The sequence below is a fragment of the Tamandua tetradactyla genome, chromosome 3 (assembly GCF_023851605.1).
Source record: "Tamandua tetradactyla isolate mTamTet1 chromosome 3, mTamTet1.pri, whole genome shotgun sequence".
Classification (NCBI taxonomy): Eukaryota; Metazoa; Chordata; class Mammalia; order Pilosa; family Myrmecophagidae; genus Tamandua; species Tamandua tetradactyla.
The window spans coordinates 45,956,593-45,974,468 of NC_135329.1; the positions used below are offsets into that span (position 1 = coordinate 45,956,593).

Here is a 17,876-nt window from a genome sequence, read left to right on the forward strand (position 1 = left end):
TTTTTTATTTAAATATTTTAATCTAATCCATGAGGGAGCATCAGACAAATTCTAAATTGAGGGAAATGCTGCAAAACAACAGCCTTGAACACTTAAAAAATGTCATGTCATGGGAGACACAGCAAGACCAAGGAACTCTTCTAGAATACTGAGATGAAAGAGGCATGACCACTGAATGCTGCATGTTTCATTTGTTGGATACTGGATAAGGTGGGAAAAATGGATATGGTTGGTTCAACTGTGAAATTTTAGATATGAATGTATGTTAAATAATAACAGTATGATCTTAATTGGGATCATTGTTTTATGGTTGTGTAGGAAAATGCCCCTGTTCTTAGGAGATAACATATTCAAGTATTCAGAGTCTTAACAGTCATTGTGTCCGCAACTAACGGCCAAATAAATAGTTCAGCAGGGAGAGAAAGAGAGAGAGAGGGAGATAATCACAAATGAGGCAAAATGATTTTTTTTAAAGTAAGACAGTGAGGATATTAAACTATTCATAGAGTTTTTCAAACATCATTCAATCTTATATGCCTTAAAGTAGAGAACTAAACCTCCTCTGAAATGGTTTTATTTTACTTTATTTTTTAAAAGAGAGAGAACTAACTTTGGAATGAAACATTCAAAGTGAAATCTGCTGGCTCCATACAGTATTTTCCACAGTCAAGTGAAAATGCAGACCCGATTAGAGAACTACAAATGTGGCAACACCTTTTTTTTTTATTTAGAGTAAGATGTGTTAACATCCAGCATGACAAAATTTGTACAAAGTTCACAATTTTAAAATGAAGTATCACAGCAACTTGTGATTCCACACATTTATAGCAAAATTAAAATGTCAACAAATCCATGCCGTGTAGTACAAAAATAAATCAAACTTCAGTTCCACAGAGAGCACAATAAATAGTTTATACAAAATTCTGTCTTAATAAATGATTACTTAAATTAACTTAGAAATGAATATGAACAATAAGTTATAATAAATAAACTCTGATGACTCACAATAATTCCATATGAAAGGTCAGCATTCTAATATGTGACACTTTTGTGATCCCTATATAATAGTCACAGGTAACTTTTGATTTGATATTATGTACCAACATTAGATGAGCAGCAGATTTGTGCTTAAAATCCCTTTCCATTGTACATAGGTGATAACAATAAGAATCCAAAACTGATACTATCTATTACTCTACTAAAAGCATTACTATATTGGCAAAGAAGCTGCAGACACAATGCAGTGGGGAAATGCATATGCCATTATGAACAATGGGGGGCCCTAAAAGGAGGCTAGGTCCCTAGATGATATATATGGCATCAGGTGAACAACAAGCACCTTGCTTCAGCTCTCAAAAAGGCAATTCTGAGCATGGCAGCTACAACTAATAGCACAACAGAAAGAGGGCGCTGTACAGAGAAGATACTGCAGAGCCCCAAAGTAATTACATAATCTTTTTCCCAGCTAGTTATTAAAGTCCTCGTGGAAAACTGTAAGCTTTTGTACAGTGAACAGTATAAAGTGCCGCTGGGATATACATATATTTATACATATATATATATACCGAGGTTGAGTATTGTATCAGAATATTTGTTGTGAGATCCCTGTAGTCTCCCTTAGCAATATTATTGGATCAGCCGTGAGGGCTTCCTCTATAATTTGTCCAGGTTCAGTGTCACAAGGCTAATGACACAAGGAATTGCACACCTCCGTACGGATATATAGGACAAGGTAAGTGCAAATAGTCAACTGGCACATTGTGGGGACAATGACCCTGTAAGTCCTGTTCTGCTAAAAATATTTTTTTTTTATTTTTACAAAACCCATCTTTTTTTTTCATAACAAAATTTTAAAGTACTTTTGTACTTTCTGCATAACATCAAGACATGGAAGGAAAAGAGATGCTATTTAATGGAAATCAAGTCAACATCAGAAAACACAATACATCATCAAAGGTACTCAAAAGGGAGAAATGCAGCAATAAAAAGTGGTCTTATGCATACATATAGTGCAGTCATTTGGAATAAAACAAACAAATCTTGAAGGTATAAACAAGTCTAAAATGATCTAGTTTAAAGCAAAAGTGCTGAAGTATATTTAGTTACTTTTAAATCTGATTGCATTCATTCTTAGAATAGGTCACAATAAATCAAACGACAAGGCTATGTAAATGCTGTATGGTCAACTGATCACCAACAAAAGTTAAGAACATAAATGTCATTTTAAGAGAACTCTGAATAGGATCAAAAGTTTATTCAAAGTCATAGTTGGGGTGAGGGGGTGAGGAGGGAGAAACTTTACTGAATTGCATTTCCTACCCAAACCAGCAGAAAATTCAGTCCAGTAACACATCATTTTCATTTATCCCTCAAATATATAATGATAACAGTAACAGTAGTAATAATTTTTAAAAAGGGAAAATAAAGGCTCTTAAATTACCTTTTAACTTAAATCGAAAACCCACAAATTCTGTGAGATAAACTACATTGTAATAACAGACAGTTCAGAGGGGCACAAAACTTAGGGGAGATAAGAGAAGGTTGTTCCAAAGTTTATTGAAAATGAAAAAGGAAATCTTCGTGTTGTCCACCTCTGACAAGTTCCTGTCTTAACTGAAGTTTCCATATTCATACCATGTAATGCTTAGGAGTTAATTTAAAAGTGCTGTTTAAGCTGCTTTGAATCTTCTGTCAAGTTTCCATGGCTTGATGTTGTCTTACAATAAATTACTTATTTCATTTCTTACAGTTAATCCATGCCATTTCCTTGGAATTCAAAAAACCTCATTTATTGCCCCCACCATCCACCATCCTCCTAAAACAAACAAACAAAAAGATCACATAATATTTCCAAGCATTGTTCAAAAATAAAGCATTTTTGCAACCAATTCTTGCTATGAAACAATATGCACACAAAATGTATTTCTTAAATTCCATAAAATCCTCCAACATGAGGCAAAATGATAGTGTTTAAAAAGTGGTTGCAGGACTGCAACATTCTCATTCAAAGCTGTGTTTTTTTTGTCCATTTCAGTTCAAAATACTAAAACATTTAATCACTGAAGCATTAAAAAGAATTTACACTCTATTTTGATCAGCTTACCTCTTCAGAAATATATATACCCCAAAAATGTGCATACATTAGCAGCTATAAACATTACATGGCATATCACACTATGTCAGCTTATATGAAAACGTACAAAATGTGAATGTATTCAAAAACTATTCTGCAGTTACTATCTTTAAAGCAAGACATAAAATCATTATGAAGTCTTGTAAGCATAACACTGTTTCAAACAGAAATAAATATATAACACTTTCTGGTAAATTACAGCAGCAAAAAACAAGAGGCATCCTTTTTTTTTAAGCAAGATTTTCATCACTAGAGCAGCTGTTCAGACCTGAATTCCTCTCACAGCCTGCTTTATATTTTCCAGTAGGGCTTTATTTTCTGGACTCTGATAACGATCTTGATTTGTATACATGTCCGTCAAAGTAGTCACGTAAGCATCAAAATTTTGTTCATTGATTGGATCCTACGAGATATTAAATAGTAGTTCATATACAACTTTTATTTTCTTAGTATATTCACATAAGCATAAAATAGTATAATAGCATAGTGCCACCATTTTATGATATTTAAAATGCCTATTTAGGATGTACTTAATTTTAAGGGATTCATTGGAGCAGCCCCACCAAGGTTTTTAGCAGTTAACTTTATGGTTTTGGGGTGAAAACCACAAATATCCAATGGTTGAGGAACCATAAAAACAATAGCAACAACAACAACAAAAGACATCTACTTCATGATGTGAACTGTGGAAGACCGCCAAATTCCTTATCTTGCACTCTCAATCACTTACCATATGTGGCAGCTGGATATTAGCTAGACTATGAATTAAAGACTGGCTTAAATTGGCCAGTTCATGAAGAAGAGACTCATTTTGCTGTTCAATTACTTTGTTCTCCTCTTCTATCGTCTTCAGGTTGCTCTCCATTGTGGTAATCTAAAATGCACAAATTTGTGTAACATGTAATATAAGGCAAGCCGGTAGGAAGCATGCGCTCTTGCAGTGAGTGACAATAGCCCTACCGGATACAAAGAAAGAACCTTTTATTTTTTTCTTAAATAAAAAGGCTTCAAAATTTTTGTCACTTTAAGGGTTTGCTTATATGCTTCGGATTCCTTGCACATGAAAATTTGATAACTTGACTAGAACGGCTTGTCTTTCTGAGGTGGGATTAATGCAGGGTAAGTTCCTGGGCTGTATCAACTAGTACTCAATCTTTTAAACATTTTGTTTGTTGTCACACATAGATTATTCTATGCTTACGGTTTCCTTACACTATTCTCTATGCTGGCTTGAGGGGATCGTGTTATTCATTTGGGTTAGCGTTCAGCTGATTTCCTGCCAACAGTTACTCTTTCTTTCGTCTGAATCTAACTCTGCCGCAGATAAATCCTAAAAATATTAATTCATTTGTGGGGTCTCAGATAAATATCACACAGGCACTGTTTTTATCTACATGTCACAGTATTAATGTATTTGTTTATCAGATACAGGCCTATCATAGTGTCTTGTACCACTCCTTTCTCTAATATGCCAGAGAGAATTTCATTTTTGGCAAAGTCAAGAGGCCTTCAGTGTGGGTGTCTCCCTGACTTCCAACTACAAGTCAGACATCCACAACTAATTTCCCAGATATGGCACAAGAGCTGCCCATATCTACTTGAAGGTCTCTGCAATTTTGCATTACACAGTGTAGGGTCTAACGGCCACCAAGGCATGCCTCTTCATTTGCTCTGGGTTAATCTCCTTGGACAGACCAATTCAGGATGCCAGTAGCTCTCTGGTCTGTCCACCTCATTCCTTCTACTTTTCCCCACTTGTTACTCTTGAATCCATCTAATGAGTGTCTCTTTCCTTCTGCCCCCTCCATTTCACCTTGTCTCATTTTATTATCTTTCTACTGTGCTTGGGTTACCATGATTTTTAAATCTAATTTTCTCTCCCTGTATTTGAGTTCCTCTTATCTGTCATTCACCAGTCATAATCCCAGACACTTTGGAAGATACCCTTCAGGGTGATGTGTTAAGTGTGGGGCTTCTTTTGAAAGGAATTGGCCATCCATGCTGATCTCTGAGTTTAGCTCTGTGGAGGGCCCATCAATACCAAATGGCCTTATTTCAGTGCATTCAAAATGTAGGACTCTCTCATTTGTTTTTCTTATAATTATCACTCAAGTTAATGTTCCTATCCTAACTCCTTGGATAATACTAACAAGCTCCTGAGCTGACTAATGTATAGCCAGATCCACCTAGCCTCTGCAGTTAGGCCACTGGAGTGCAGCTTTTCTTTTTCTTGCAAATTTTCATAGTAAATTTTGTGGCTTTCTACAGGAAGTTTTGTTATATGCACTCAGAGCTGATGGCAGTTGGCCCATTGGGTAAGTTTCTAGAGATGAGAATATCAGTTTAAGCAGATATGAGTTTTTTATGCTTGAAGTATAATTTAGGGAGGTGGCATAATTGTTACAAGTTACAAGAGTTTTAAATTAGAGAAGTGAAGAGGAAACAAACAGGGAGAGGCAGTAGAAGGAACGGGAACAAATATTTACACATTTAGTGAGTGGAGAGTGTATTTTCCTCACCTTTCCAGCAGTGGCAATTCTCCTACATAGCCATGATGTCTTGGTTGTACCTCCAGTTCCTTAGACTCTCTGATTTGTGCTCCCAGTTTCCCCTCAGCCTGCCCAAAGTCCTTCAGGAAGCCTTTCCAGTCTACTCTAGATCTACTGACCTTTTGCCATTAATTGTTCTTTAATTGTTTCATGAGTATTTCTGTGGTGTGACTTCCCACAAGAAGAGAGAAAAAACAAACTTCAAGGACAGGAACCATGCCTTAAGCTAAGTTTCAGGCTTTTTAGTAACTTCACTTAGTGAGGTGACCTTAACCCTTGGTGCTTGTCTGACAGCTTTCCACCAAAATTGGTGGGGTGTAGAGGGCATCATATTTTAGATCCACCTCTCAACTTTTTCAATACTGAAAAATCTAGACCCTTCTGAGAAGTTTGAAATGTTTATATATGCTCAGAAATTTCCATAAATCTAAGAGAAGTTAGGTCACAACTTCTTACATTGCTTGACTAGAATTGTTAGCTAAGGCTCTACACTGGTCTAGGTGAGCCTACTGTTCTTGCATTTTCTTTGCCCTTCTCAAGAGTGGAACAGTCCTTACTTTGTTGGCTCCACTCAGCAGTGGAACACAATATACAGTTTCAACAAATGTATATTCAAAGCCTTGATAATAAAGGGCGCAGGTGCTCCCTGAAGGCCATAAGTGTTACGTCATGCCTTTCATGGTTTAGGAAAATTATAATAGTCTGAACCAGAACAATATGCCAAGCTCATGCTAGTTTTCAGAGGGGATGTCTGAAAACATAGCTTTCACCATTTAAAAAAATAGAACTTCAGATACGAGCCAAATCTCAAAGACTTGGCTTCTTAAAATTGCATCCCCTTACCCTTAAATATTTTGCACATCTAACTCAGACTTAAACTCAAAACTCCAAGCTTCTTATACACGGTCATCCCTGATCATGTTTACTTACCTGATGCCTTTCTCTCAGTAACAAACTGAGAGTCCAAATGGTGCTACTGGCTTCAGCTTTACTAGACTAGTTGGGTAAATTTTATTTTTGCTTTAGTTTTATTTCCCAGAAAATAAAAATAACAATACTTGCCCGATGTACATCTTTTATTTATTAACATATCATTCCATTCTACATATACAATCAGCAATTCTCAATATCCAATGTACATCTTATATAGAGATGAGAAGACTGTTTTACAATAAAAAGACATTCAGTTATTCCTAGGGCTTCTGAGCTAGTCCAAACTACACTAAAGCAAAATCCCTGGAACTACCTGAAGTTGGTTAAGACATTATAGCACTAATAGAAAATAGAGCACTGCTGAGAAAGGAGATGGAGAAAGGAGCATTTCTTTAGTCCTTCCTATAAAGGTGGCCACCATCTGAGAATGGGATGGATCCATGCCTGTGAAGGTTCATGAACGGGGTACAGAACAGGAGAACAGAAGGTAGGCCTCTGTGAATGCCTTACTTTCAAATCCACGGGTATCAGGTTCTAGATGTTGCTGGAACATCTGTTACCCATTTTGCTCTAGAATGGATTTATGCAAGAAAAGGACTGGCATTGTATATAGAGCACTAGACTTAGGTTTATGAGACCCAACTTAGAGTCCTGGGAATGTTTCTCAATAACATTGTGCTCCTCTAACTTTCTTCAGGGAAAAGAAGGAAATTGTTCTCTTTCATTGACATCACTTCCCTTATACTAACCTGAGTCAAAATTTTTGAGGAAGTCTAGTTTTCTGTAGTTAAGAGAGGAACTATCTCAGGAATCAAACTCTGTTCTTGACTCTCTATTTTGGAATTTAAGCCATCTGTGCAGGCTGCTAGCAAATAGATCCAGTGCATATTCTGATCATGTGAGAAGAAGTTGTCATTATTGGCAGGCAGGCTAATCAAATCCTACATTTTTATTTATTTATTTATTTGCATGGGCAGGCTCCAAGAATCTAACCCAGGTCTCTAGCACAGCAGGCAGTAACTCTGCCACTGAGCCACTGTTGCCCACCCCCAAACCCTACATTTTTAAACAGACAAATTTATGCCATCTTTTTTTTTTCTTTTGAGCCTTTACATTTCTTAAGAAGGACAATCTTTGTCTAGATCAGGCACCAGCAGTACAGTCTGCAGGCAGAGCCTCAGAGCCCTCTGCCTGTTTTTTATGGCGCACAAGCTAAGAATGGTGTTTACGTTTTTAATGGCTGAAAATAATTAAAAGACGAATAACATTTCATGATATATAAAAATTACATTAAATTCATGTTTCTGGCCCCATATAAAATTTCACTGGAGGACAGTCAAGCTTATTCATTTATGCTTTGTCTATGGCTATAAAGGGCAGAGTTGAGTTATTGTGACAAAGATTGTATGGTCTGAAAGCCTTAGTTATTTTCAATCTGGTCTAAACTGAGTACCCAGGATGGTGTGATATGTTTTTAAAACATTTTCAGAATAAGCATATTATGTGTAAGAATTCCAAGAAATGAATAATGGGATGGTAGAAGGAAATAAACTCAAGGAATGAGCCCTGATCAAGGAAAATGCCTTCTATATTAGTGTTATGTATATGGACACACATTTTTTGAAGGATGGATATGAATGGGAAAAGGAATAGAAATTGGTGTTTAGGGATTATGAGGAGGCTGTATTACATAGAGACTTAAAGGTCACAGATAGAGCAATCTATAACCTGATAAATGATGAGAAATACTGTGGCCCAAGACTCTAGCCACAGGGCTAACTAGCCTACCAGACTTAGAAGGTGCAAACTAATACAGGAATGCTTGCACTGGTCCAGTTAGTCCACTGTGGCAGTTTGAATCTGGGGTGGACCCCAGAAAAGCCATGTCTTTTAATCCTCATTCAGTATTGCTGGCTGGGAGTTTTTTGATTATTCCCATGGGGATGTAGCCCACCCAATTGTGGGTGGTATGTTTTGTTACCAATTTTTGTTTGTTACCAATTGTGACTCCACCCATTCCAGGTGGGCATTCCAGGTGGGTCTTGATTAGCTTACTGGAATCGTTTAAAAGAAGAAGCATTTTGGAGAAAGTTTGAGGGCAAGAGAGCCACGCGAACCACGAGAGCCCACACAGCCAGAGACCTTTGGAGATGCAGAAGGAAAACGTCCCTGGGGGAGCGTCATTAAACAAAAGGCCTGGAGGGAAGGCTAGGAGATGCCACCATGTTTGCCAGTGTCTTTCCAGTTGAGAGAGAAACCCTGAACATCATCAGCCTTCTTGAACCAAGGTATCTTTCCCTGGATGCCTTAGATTGGACATTTCTATAGGTTTGCTTTAATCTGACATTTTCACAGTCTTAGAACTGTAAACTAGCAACTTAATAAATTCTCCTTTTTAAAAGCCATTCTATTTCTGGTATATTGCATTCCAGCAGCTAGCAAACTAGAACAGCCACCAAGACAGAATCTATCTAATTCTCTTCCATTAAGCAATCTAACCTCAAAATACAATCTCTCTTTTATCTTCTGATATTTACTCCCATCTACTCTACCTCCCTAACAAAACAGCTATATGAATAGCTAAATATGACCAAGTCACCATAGTATATAGTGCCACTGCCACATGTCCCCAACTCCTTCTGCTATTCTTTTGTTCCTGTAGTTCCACAGGCCTAGAGTGTTCTCTTCGCTTTGTCATCTTGCTCTGTCGAAACCCTACTTTTATCTTTGGGTCCACTTTCTTAAAGGCTCCTTTGGAGATTTTGATGACAAGGTGTCCTTCCATCTCTAAAGTCCCTTCATACTTGCCTGGCTAATATTCAGTCCTACTTATCTTACTCTGCCAGGTGTTAAAATGGCTCCCCTGCTTATCTCAGTCTCTTACTTTTCTGATTCTTAATAGGCACTTTTTCTGGACTCTGGTAGCAAGCAATTTTTACATGTCCCATGAGGATGGAGAGTAAATTTTACTCATCTTCGTATTGTTTTGCTTGAATCCATGGTAATAAGTAGTCAATAAATGTTTGTTGGTATGAACTAAGTTGAATTAGGATGAAAACCGATCGTCTTTGGGTGTAAAGAGTTGTCTTGTGGAATCCAGAATTGAGAGGTGAATGCCCAGCATAGGTGCCTGGCATGGCATAAGCACCTAAAAAGTTCAATTAATTGAGACCGGGAAAATGGCCAACCTTAGAAGCAACTGCGGCAAGTCTGCTAGTGTTGGAATGTTACGAAGGTCAGGTCGAATGTAAAAAGTCTGTATTGGGGCAATATTTCTGATCAGCATATGTACTGAGGTAAAAGACCTAGTGAGAGAGAGCCCTTCTCGCTAAACCGCGGAGCATAAGCGTATTTGGATTTTTCAGGTATGTGTTTGTTTTAGTTACAATGACTTGACCCAAAAGACTTGACCCTCAATACTGTTAAACACATTCCAGTTCAGTGAAATCATCTATTCAATTAAACAAAGAGATATTTGTCCTAGATTTGAATTCCTACAACTGGGTGATGAACAAAATACATTTGACATTTTAATAAGAGCTGCTTTTGGGTTAGAAATGGTAACACTAACTCCTTTGTACAGAAAATGGCAGGGAACATCTCACCCTGAACAGATATTTGAACAGATAAATGCTTTGATGGAGTTCCTTCTTTCCCTGTCTGAAAAAGTCTCCCTGTTCTCTAACCAATTTAAAGTATATAAGTATACAAAAATCTAGATAGATAGGGCCTAAGTTAAAAATGAGACTTATAATAGAAATAAACGTAGCTACGAAAGCACCAGTTGATAATATTAAAAATAAAGCTACTTCTTCATACGTTTCTAAACATTTCAGTTGGAAAAACAAACTCTGCTACTTTAGATTTCTAGGGTTTTGGTTTCTCTTTTGCTGCTAACTTGACCCATGACCTTGGAAGCTTTACTCTACTTCACTGGGCCTCAGATACCTCAGCTGTAAAATGAGAGGCTTAAATTAGATTGACAATTTACAGAATTTTTTTAAACAGCATAATATATTTTTAAATTGGAATTTTAGTATATAACTTGAGGCGTACTGGGGAGGCCAGTGCTTCTCTCTGAGGAGGGTCGCACAGTCACCTCTGTGAAGCCAAAGTTCTCAGAAACTGACTCCGAAGTCCTCAACCCACACACTTTAAGGGAGAACTCCACAGGAGTTGTTATTTACTTCATAAACATCTCCCTGCTTGTTTGTGCCCTTAATCTGTTTAGAAAAGCATGCATTTCCTTTGTTACAGTGTGGCTTAAATTTGTTAGATGGCCTCTTAGAAAACTTAACCTTATCTCAGGTCAGATTTGACAAAAATATACAGTGGTGAAGATTCTTTCCCCCTTTCTGCTAATGCAAGTGTGAAAGGGACTAGCAAAGCATTAGGACCTTTTAATTGTACAGCATTTTTCAATACAAGTGGGGAGATAGTGATTAATTATAAAAAGTAAAGCAAAGGGGAACACAGGGTTAATTTATAAACTTGGAAGGTTAGACTGAAATGAATGAACACATTTGACTCTTTATATGGGCAACCTGGTGAGGCATATAAAGAAAGGGAGCTTTTAAAAGCATCAGCAGAAATTATTTTCTATTAAGCCTTTTTTTGGGGGGGAAGGTGCATGGTCTGGGAATCGAACCCAGGTCTCCGGCATGGAAGATGAGTATTCTACCACTGAACCACCTGTGCGCCCTATTTTCTATTAAGTTTTGCATAAGGCTTCACCTGTTTAATGCTAAGACTTTATGTTGACTCGGGTGCCAACTGCCTATCTTAGTATTCGAGAACTATTGACCCTTCTTTAGCGGCATACCTGTCCAGCCCTGCAAATTGCAATGCTTAGGAAATAGGTAGGAACTTGGGACTGCACACTATCTGTTGTTCTTGGCTCACTCTTAAGACAAGGATTTGCCTTTCAGTATATAAGAAGATCCACTCCTGGGCATATTTGGGGAGGTCCTGTCTAAGTAGCTAAATCAGTGAGAATAAGTATTTACCCTTACAATTCATTTTTGACATCAGATGTAAATAAATGCAGTTAGGGGCAAATATTCACTTAGATATATGTATAAAAAAGAGCCAGTGATGATAAACACAGAGAAAAGATGATTTGAGATTTACTGTATAACTCTGGTCTAAATGTCTCTCCAACCAAATTGGATTTGGTGGGATTACATATTCTCTAAGGGTAAATTTAGTTCTAGGTGAGCACATTTATCCTGACTTCGCCATTTGCTAAACTCAAACAGTTGAGGCTTTATTCACAGCTGCAGGGTGAGAGCTGTTTGTGGGAAGGAAGGGTACCAGAGCAGTTTTCCATCAATCAGTGAACAAAGACGTTACAAAAGGGTTTCACCACAGAGGAAGGGATTTAAGTAAGAGGGCAGGAAACATTTCCTGGGCCATTGAAATACACCCCAGGAGATTTAACACCACTGCACAGATGGGAAAATTCAGAATCATCAGGACTTGCTTAGAAACATGTCAAACAGAGGAAATGATTTTTCAGATTTTATACCCTTATGAACAGAATAAAACATCTGACCCAGTCAAACACATCTTTGCTGATTTGGTCATCTAATTTTCTCTACCAGAAAAGGACAGCCATGGAATATTCCAGTAGCCGTAAAGTCCTCTGGGAAGACCAAGAACTTGGCTGGTCCAGTGACTGAGAAAAACCACACAGCTGCTACTTCATTCACAAAAACCAAAGTTTTACAGAAAACTCCAACCTGTATCAGGCCAGCCTTTGGCCTGGACAAACATACAGAATTTGGTTATGGCTTCGGCACAGTTCTTAGGGCCAAGGCTAGAGGGCTGATTGGGGAAATCCCATTCAGTGATTTTGGCCATTGGGGGGTCCCCATGCCTGGAGAAATTGTGCCCACTGGGGGTGGAGTCAAGTCTGCTGCCCACTGTGTGGAAGAGGATCAAGAGGCAGCATGGCACAGCTGTTGATCACTAACTGGCTGTTCTTATAGAACCTTGTGCAAGTTATTTAACCTCTCTCAGCCTCAGTTTCTTTGTCTGTAAAACAGGGACAATTAGAAGACCTATCTCATGGAGGTTAAGAAGGCCACATTAATTAATCCATGTAAAGCACTTAGAATAGGTCTGCTGGAGAGTAAACACTCAGTAAATGATAGCTGCTAATATTATCCTAATCAGCAGCCCTCTGGACTCATTCCCAGCCAACTGAACTAACTTTACAGAGGTTGGGGAAGCATCTCTTAAAAATAATCAATAATGCTCTCCATTGTTGGGAGGGTGGCTTTGCTGTGGATGGGCGGGTCCAAGTTCGTCGCGCTGGATCGGAGGTAGAGATCTTAGCCCCAGTGGAATAAAATACCCCACCTACCTGTGTTAACAAAGTGAAGGAAGTCACTCCATCAGCAATGCAAGTCCACTCCCAGGGCTTACACCGGGTGAGGTGAACTCTAATGCAGCCCTTAGGAAGGCAGCAAGGCCTTCGATAGGCAGAGTGCACAGGACTTGGTTGTCGGAAAGTCCTGAGGGCAAATTCCATTGACTGATTATGTGACCTTGGTTTAGCTAAGGAACCTTATCTCTCTGAATCTTAGGTTCTTTATTTGTAAAATGAGGGGAATAAAACTTACCTTATAGGCCACTGCTGAAGTGAGATTCCATGACTGAAGTCACTCTGACATCTGGCATTTAGTACATACTATAAATGGTTGTTCCCTCCTCCCTTCCTCAGTGCAGACCTCTGTCAGTGTCTATCACTGGGCGTCTCTGCAGCCCTAGGTCTTAGGACCTGAGAATTTGCTTATACGTGGCAGGTTTTTCACAGATAACAGAGACTGAGGAGTTAAGTTCTAAGTAATAGACATTCTCTATTTGTGATCCTGGTAATGTTGGCTGCCCAAAATAAAGTGATTAAATAATATTAAGGGCCTCAAATAATAACTACTGTGCTGCAGGGACAGGTGATCCTTTGAGGATGGTTGTTCATAAATGGTGTTTTTTTTAAAAAAAAACACAAAACAAAGAGAAAAGACAAATAGATGGTCACTCCCTTAAAGCAAATATTGCCACTACTACTATTTCAGCAGATGACCAAGACAAAAGTTGAAAAAAGGAAGAAAGAAAGAAAGAACAACGAGTAAAAAAAAAAAATGAAATGCCAGCTCTTCTAAAGGCTGATTTGACAAACAAATCATACATATATGTATGTTTCTCATACATATAGCTAAAATTTAGGGCTTCGAAAAACTGTTACCTGAGTTCTGAGTTTAATCATATCAGCTTCCATTTGAGAATTGGATTCATTTAACTCCTTGATTTCTTCATCTAACTGTTTGATCTCTTCATCATTTTCTATACCTGCAATGACAAGCATTAGTATGTTAGAACTACTATAGGTGAAAGTTGGAATTTTGAGTTTTGCTTGTTTTTTTCACATTTGGAATTGAATTTGCTGAGAAAATATGTACCTTGAATTAAATAAAAAAGAGTCACAAACTGTGTGGCTTTCTGTCCTGATCCGTACCTTTCTACAACTAAGGTGCCTAAAAAAAGTAAAAAAAAAAATCAACTGAGGGCACACACAGAACCCCTGCACTGAAAGGTCAAAGCTTCCCAGGAAAAATTAATTAGGGCCTCAGGTTCCAATCCTGAGGCCCTGTCCCTGTTCTGGATATTTTTACTAATTTCCTATTCAGTGTCAACCTTAATTCATTGTGCATACACTCATTCATTCGCTTGCTTTCTCACACTTTTACTCTGTGAATGTGCTAAACTCTTAAAAATGTTAAACAACATTTTTAAGCTCTGCAGACATAAAAGGATTTGATCTATTGAGCGGATGAACTGGGACGATCCAAGAAATATTGTATAGGCTGGTTGAATAGAGATAGATGTTTCACTTACTCTCTCCACTTAGATTTCGAAAAGACAAAGAAAAAGAGAAAAGAGTGGGATAAACGGGATTGGTTCTTAGTTTTTAATTTTGTTTCTTTGAGTGAAATGAAAAAGGAAATGATAAATCAGAGTAAGCAATCTCCCAAAAAAAGAATCACGTTTCTTCTACAGTAATCATGTCAGTGTTCAGAGTTCCCATTTAATTATCCTCTCTTCTGAATTATTTCCCCCCATAAATCAAAATCTTTGGGTTAAAAAGGGGGAAGAGCGAAATGAGGCAAAATAAAGTATCAATGGCTGAGAGATTCCAAACAGAGTCGAGAGGTTATCCTGGAAGTTATTCTTACGCATAATATAGATATCACCCTTTTTAGTTAAGGTGTAATGGAGAGGCTGGAGGGAACTGCCTGAAACTGTAGAGCTGGGTTCCAGTAGCCATGTTTCTTGAAGATGATTGTATAATGATAAAGCTTTCGCAATGTGACTGTGTGATTGTGATGAAAACTTGTGTCTAATGCTCCTTTTATCTACCTTATTGACAGATGAGTAAGACATATGGATTAAAAACAAATAAATAACAGGGAGAACAAATGTTAAAGTAAATTTGGTAGACTGAAATACTAGTGATCAATGAAAGGGAGGGGTAAGGGGTATGGTATGTATGAATTTTTTTGTTTTCTTTTTATTTCTTTTTCTGAGTTGATGCAAATGTTCTAAGAAATGATCATGATGAATTCACAACTATGTGATGATATTGTGAGTTACTGATTATATATGAAGAATGGAATGATCATATGGTAGGAATGTTTGTGTTTATATGTTGGTATGTTTAATAAATAAAATAAAAATAAAATCTTTGGGTTAAAGCAAACTTTTCAGATAAACTGAAGTTGGACACGTCAGTGTTTTTCACACTTTCATCAGTTGTGCTTTTGTCATAACCCAGAGGTGTCAGGTGTGGATCCTTAATCTGAAATAATGGGTACCAGCCCCATTAAGCAGTCAAGGCATGTAGGGGGCCAGGGACATAGATCAACAAAGTGTCACTTTTTACCAAGTGCAGCCCCAAAATATTCAAACACATTAAAAAATGCTGCCAATATAAATTTTCCCCTTTCTCAGGAGTGGGACCTGATCTTTTTATTTTTTCCTTTTCTTGTATGTGACCAGCTATTCATGGCCATCTTTCAAAATTAGAAAAATAAAATGGATTGAGTTTATGTATTTGGTGCATAGGAGGTCCTCAATCAAGGTACATCCAATGTAATTATTTTCCTATAATAGAAGTCCAGTTATGCCTCCATGATAAAGGTGTCCAGAACCCAAAAATCTTGATTGTAAAGCAACTAACTCATGAATCAACTTATCATTTAACAAGAATTCATTATAAAATTCCTTTAAATTAAGGTATTCCAAATGCATTTATGAAATGTGTTGTGTAGTCTGAGGCAAGCAGTCCAAAAATATTGAGAACATCTATTGTGTAAACTGAGGCATACAGTAGGTGTAGATACTATGACATCTTCATTTATCAGAACTGCTCTGGGTGTATTTTCCAAGTTTGTTTTTGTTAAACTTTCTGAGAAGTTCTTCCAGTTATAGTTCTTCAATTTTTTTATGTTGCGCTATTTTAGAACTTCTCTTTTTCTAGGGGTGCTTCATATTTTCTGTAACTTATAAATGAGATGTTCAATTATATATTTTCTGAAAAACACAGGAAATCCTATCGCCTACTCTGCCACATCCTGAAGTCTAGCTGACTTTTAAAATTTCTGTACCCTTAAAAATTCAGGCTATTCTTTTCAAATGACTGTTAGTCATTCTAAATTTCTTCTCTTTGAGTGTTACTGAGAAGGAAAACACTTCTTTCAGGTCCTTTAGGAGATGCTCTGTAATCTTTCCATAATGGATAGCTACACTGTGCAATGGAAATGCAATATATAAGAAAAGAAAAACACCAATACTCCTTTAAAAATTAAATTAAAGTGCCTGCCCATGCAAAAAAAAAATTAAATTAAAATTCTAAGTTTTACTTTATATATGATAGCAGAAGGCATTAAAGAGTAGAAACATTATTATATTTAGTGACAATTAATAGTATTGGTCTGTTAACAAGAAGGCAGGTGTGCAGCTTCTTACAGAGCCTTAGACAGTGAACTTCCAGAGCTACTTGATCAAGATATTTAATTGTGAATAATTCTCTATGGGAAGTATTACAAAAAGTTCTATGGGCCTGCTTATTCCTTACATCAAGATTCCTGTTTCCATGATTTCCTTTGGAAGTCTATAAATGAAATAATAATAAAACTATTCAATTTCAGGATAAGCAATTTGAGGTCATTATATTAATATGAAATTCAGAGAATTGTGGGGAAAAGAACAGTGTATCTAACAATTCCAGTTAAATCATTTTAATTGGCTTGTCGGTGAAAGCTTGGAAGATCATTTTACATATTTCCAATTTACATAAAAGAGTGTCCAATAATTCTAATTTTCTATTTAACTTTCATGGAAAATCAATATGTAGACAGGGGAGAGATCCCACATTACCTGGTGAGCACTCACTAAATGGTAGCTAAAGAAAAGGTTAAATATCAAGTATAGCTTGAGATGGCCAGAGTACTGAAGAGCTTGTGTGTCTACAAGCTTACCTATGTCTTCACTAAAAAGTCAAACAAAATCATTTTGGCCTGCTGATGAAGCAATATGAGTTGACAAATAATTAAAAGAACAATACAAGTAAGAAATATTGAATGCAGTCAAGCGTAGTGGGCTTCAATTTATGTTTACCTGTCTAGAATTAAAAACAAAACTGGGGGCGGGGGGATGTGCAATGGTTGCTCAATGGCAGAATTCTTGCCTGCCAGGCTGGAGACCTGGGTTCAATTCCCGGAGCCTGCCCATGTCAAAAAATAAAAACAAAAACTAGGGGTGCACATCTAATTCAGTGGTAGAATTCCCGCCTGCCATGTGGAGGACCTGGGTTTGGTTCCCCACCCCCCCAAAAGAACAAAAAACAAAAAATATTGTGAACAAAATTCCCTATGATATACATATCACATATCTGCTTCTCCATGTGTATATGTATAAATATAGAAATACATATATGCAGGGAGACACATAAAAAAACAAAAAACAAAAAGTTCTCCCTTACAAGTTTTAAAGTTGTTATGCAAAATTTTATTGCCAGTTTAAACAGTTGCCAAAGATAAATATTTCTAGCAAATTATATATTGTAGCATGTTTTAGATATATTTTCAACAAAACCTTGGATGGAATATTTAGTTTATGATAAATGTCCACTGTACAAACTAATTGCAAATCAGGCTTTGTTGTCAAACCAAATCTGCGAAGTCTAACAGAAATCGGAT

The 17,876-nt window shown here is 37.1% G+C and overlaps 1 protein-coding gene across 5 annotated transcripts in view; it reads right to left on the bottom strand.

Annotated features, from left to right (window-relative positions):
• Positions 1-576: 576 nt before the first annotated feature.
• Positions 577-17,876, bottom strand: part of MYT1L (myelin transcription factor 1 like) — a 625,705-nt gene continuing 608,405 nt past the window's right edge. For 4 of the 5 annotated variants that reach the window (XM_077153065.1, XM_077153068.1, XM_077153066.1 and 1 more), the window contains 4 exons: positions 13,865-13,968; positions 3,864-4,007; positions 3,402-3,536; positions 577-2,815 (listed from right to left, as the gene is read on the bottom strand). In XM_077153065.1, the coding sequence (XP_077009180.1) occupies positions 2,789-2,815; positions 3,402-3,536; positions 3,864-4,007; positions 13,865-13,968 (410 nt within the window). In that variant the 3' untranslated portion in view covers positions 577-2,788. Of the gene's footprint in view, positions 2,816-3,328; positions 3,537-3,863; positions 4,008-13,864; positions 13,969-17,876 lie in introns of those variants that run through there. The other variant, XM_077153067.1, reaches the window with a different exon arrangement.